Source organism: Pseudopipra pipra, unplaced genomic scaffold, assembly GCF_036250125.1.
Source record: "Pseudopipra pipra isolate bDixPip1 unplaced genomic scaffold, bDixPip1.hap1 HAP1_SCAFFOLD_84, whole genome shotgun sequence".
NCBI lineage: Eukaryota > Metazoa > Chordata > Aves > Passeriformes > Pipridae > Pseudopipra > Pseudopipra pipra.
In genome coordinates, this window is record NW_026991225.1 from 53,022 (window position 1) to 56,508 (window position 3,487).

General features: G+C 67.0%; 1 protein-coding gene across 1 annotated transcript; it reads left to right on the forward strand.

Annotated features, from left to right (window-relative positions):
* The first annotated feature begins 839 nt into the window (after nucleotides 1-839).
* LOC135408900 (uncharacterized) lies at nucleotides 840-3,487 on the forward strand. Its single transcript, XM_064643833.1, has 3 exons — nucleotides 840-1,160; nucleotides 1,287-2,788; nucleotides 3,385-3,487. The coding sequence occupies exons 1-3, from the start codon at nucleotides 1,089-1,091 to the stop codon at nucleotides 3,485-3,487; spliced, it is 1,677 nt and encodes a 558-aa protein (XP_064499903.1). The 5' UTR covers nucleotides 840-1,088.

The window sequence follows — 3,487 nt, forward strand, 5'->3', positions numbered from 1 at the left end:
ATCAGAAGGCCTCCCCTGTGGGCAAAGGCTCTGACTCCGCCCAACTTTTCCTGCTGGACCTCCAGGCCGTCGCCAAGGCCATTGGAAGCTCGCAGTGGGCAGCGGGCAGGGGCAGCAGTGGAGGCAGTGCTGCCAGTGGCCCCGAGCCCCCAGGATGGGGCCTGATGGCAGTGGCTCTGGGACATCTGCAGCCTCCTAGAGCTGTGCCAAGGGCAAGAAATCTGAGAGCAAGCGGTGTCCCACGGGGAAGAAAGAAGGAGAAAAAGCTGTCTCAGGAAAGCAGGAAAGCCAGCCAAGGGCACGCTGTCTGGGTTGGGCCCTTGTAGCCGGCCGTGTTGCTGAAGCCCCGCACTGGTTGCCAGGAGGGGCCCAGTTCCCCCAGCAGTGTGGGCAGAGACGCTGAGCTGCACAGCACGTGTCCTGCCCCCGCAAGTCCCCAGGACCCCCCGTTGTCCCAAAGCGGGTTCTTTCCCGCTGAGTGCAAGAGGCCGATCCACACACACGCGGTCGAGGGGTTTGCTTTATTGCCAGTTGTGCACAGAAGGGCGTGCTGGTTGGCAATCCCGAAACCTTCGCAAGGCAATTCGAGCCACAAGTGACTTGTCTCTCCGAGCCTGGGACATCCCGCGGCCACGGCTGGCTGCCCAGGGCGGTGGCAGCGCCAGCTGCGGGATGCAGACAGGGCTGAAGTGCGGGGAGGCCGCGGGCAGCGGGGCCGTGCGGGAGCTGTTGGCTGGGGCCGGCTGGAGCGTCTGTGAGGGGAAAGCGGGGGAGCCTTGTGCCGGGCACAGGCGGTTGCAAGTAGTTGCAGCCAGCCGCAGCCAGTTGTGCGCCCCCTGCGCTGCCGTCCTCGGGGCGCCGGGAAACGGCCCATTGTGACAGCGGCGGCGCGTTGCCGGGCCCTTTGTGATGCGGGGCCTCCTTGGGCCCGCGGGCCATTGTGACAGCGCGGGGCCCCGCCCTGCCCGGGAGGCTATTTAGGAGGGCAGAGCCCTGCAGTACCCTCTTTCTCCCAGGAGAGCATCTGTCTCACGAGGCAGCATCTCTCTCGGGGACCTCAGCGGCAGAGGAAGTAGCCGACGCGGAAGATGTGGACGACGAAGAAGTTCACCGACTTGCAGCCACGCAAGTGGCTGTCGAGCTGGCAGAGGAAGCACAAGGTGAAGGATGGGGGAGCAGAGAGCTGCCTTGGGGCCAGGGCTGGGCTTGTGGGCACGGAGGGGCCTGCCGTGCCATGGCAACCGCCTGCCTCTCACAGCGCCTTCTCCTCCTCCTCCTCGCCGCAGGTGGACAACTGGCAGACGCAGGCAGCAGCGCAGGAAGAGGAGAAGAGCGCCTCTTCTGCTGCTGCCGCAGCTGAGCAGGTGAGAGCAGCAGGGGCAGAGAGCCAGGCAGCTGCCCCACGCAGCCCCAGAGGCCGCGGCCGCGCTGTGCTGGGCACCCTGCAGCGCGTGGCACGCGCCGCCCGCAGCAGGCTGGCGGTTGGGATGCGGCGACGTGGCCAGAAGCCGGAGCCACAGAGGGAGGTGGAACAAGGTAGGGAGGCAGCCAGAGCAGGAACATCCGCAGCAGCAGGGTCAGAGAGGCAGGACTCTGCCCTGCAAAGCCCCTGCTGTCCCCCCAGCCCCTTCCCAAGCCATCTGGAAGCCCTCCGTGGGCAGTGGGCCGGGGCAGCAGCGGGGGCAGTGCTGCCAGTGGCAGAGAGGGAGGACCAGGCCTGCTCCGAGGACGAGAGCCTCTGGGACATCTCCAGCCTCTTCGAGCTGTCAACGGGGGATGAAAGCCCAGAGGAAAGCTGGAGCAGTGGGCAAGAATGTAGCTCAGGGTCCCTCCCGTGCCAGGCATGGGCAGAGCCCGGGAGCTCTCAAGCAGGCACAACCCCAGTCCACGGCCCAGGGCTCAGTCTCACAAGCCCTTCCACCAGGGCAAAGACCCCCACCCCGGACGGCTTTCCAGACCGCTGCGCCCTCAGCCCCTTGCCAAGTGACCTGGAAGCTCTCAGTGGGCAGTGGGCAGGGACAGCAGCCGAGGCCGTCCTGCCAGTGGCAGCGAGCGAGGATGGGGCGTGCTGCGAGGAGCTCTCAGACATCTGCAGCCTCCTAGAGCTGCCCCAAGAAGAACGCAGCGGAGACCAAAGGTGGAGGAGGAGAGAAAAGAGGCTCCCCGTGCCCATGCCACGGGAGGCATGGTCAGAGCCCTGGGGCCTTCAAGTGCCCACAGCGACAGCCCGTGCCCCAGTTCGCCCGTGCCTCGGCAGCCCTTCCACCAGGCCACAGGCCCCGAGCCCGGACGCCTGCCCCCCCAGCCCCTCGCCAAGCCAGCTGTCAGCTCCCAGTGGGCAGTGGGCAGGGCTCCCGCACGTCTCCAGGGAGTCCCGAGGGCAAGAAAACGCAGACCCACCGCTGTCCCCGGAAGAAGACAGCCACGGCGAGGAGCTGTCAGAGAACAAAGGGCAAGGCGTCCAAATATACACCATCTGGGTCAAGCCCTCCCTCATTCCGGTGCTGCTGGAGCCTCAGCCTGCTGGCCCGGAAGGGCCCAAATGTCCCTGCGTCATCTGCGCAGAGGCGGCCCAAGAGGCAGTCGGGGACCCGCGCGGCACATCTCCTGCCCCGGCGGGTCCCAGGCACAGCCGGCCAACGGCTGCTGCCCCGCAGCGCCCCACAGGCTGCTGCCCCGCCGTGCTGGACACGCTGCAGCGCACGGCACGTGCCACCCTGAGCAGGATCGCAGCTGTGATCCGGCGACGGGGCCGGCGGCCGGGGGGAACAGCAGCACCCGGCTCAAGGCATGGATGCAGCCATGCTGGCAACAGCCCCAGCAGCAGGGGCAGAGAGCCAGGCAGCTGCCCTGCGCGGCCCCTGCCGCCCCCCCAGCCTCTCGCCGGGCCAGCTGGAAGCTGGCAGGGGGCAGCGGGCAGGGGCAGCAGCAGAGACGGTCCTGCCCCTGCCACAGAGCCAGGAGGGGGCCTGCTCTGAGGATGAGAGTCTCTGGGACATCTCCAGCCTCTTAGAGCGCTGCCAAGGGCAAGAAAACACAGCCCGAAGCTGGAGTACTGGCGGAGCAAGTAGCTCTGGCTCCCTCCCGTCTGAGGAGTGGGCAGAGCCCTGGGACTCTTCCTCAGCCACCTCCACCTCCACCTCCACGGACTGAGCTGCTGGGGGCAGGCTGGCACGTGGCCTTACCACCTGCAGCTGCACTTGAAGGAAGAGGCCTTTTTCCAACGAGACAAAGCCCAAAGAAGAACTTGGGGCAACTGCAGACCCTCAGGGGGGCCACTTGCTGGGAGGACGACTTGCTGGCGTGGGACGGACAGTCTTTGGAGCGCTGGCAAGTCAAGCCCTCACCTACAGCTCTCTCAGCACAGCGGCCCTCTCTCTTCAGGGAGGCACTCTGGGCTCTGGGCAGGGCGTTCCGCTGGCCCTGCCTGGCGGGATGGGATGGCGGCTCCCAAGCTGTGGTGGTGACCAGACTGACATCCACCTGA

Bases quoted from the DNA above. Each gene is read 5' to 3' on its own strand.
- LOC135408900 (XM_064643833.1), top strand. From the start codon at position 1,089: ATGTGGACGACGAAGAAGTTCACCGACTTGCAGCCACGCAAGTGGCTG. The intron at 1,161-1,286 runs GTGAAGGATGGG...TCCTCGCCGCAG, and splicing joins GCTGGCAGAGGAAGCACAAG to GTGGACAACTGGCAGACGCA. The intron at 2,789-3,384 runs GCATGGATGCAG...CTCTCTCTTCAG, and splicing joins ACAGCAGCACCCGGCTCAAG to GGAGGCACTCTGGGCTCTGG.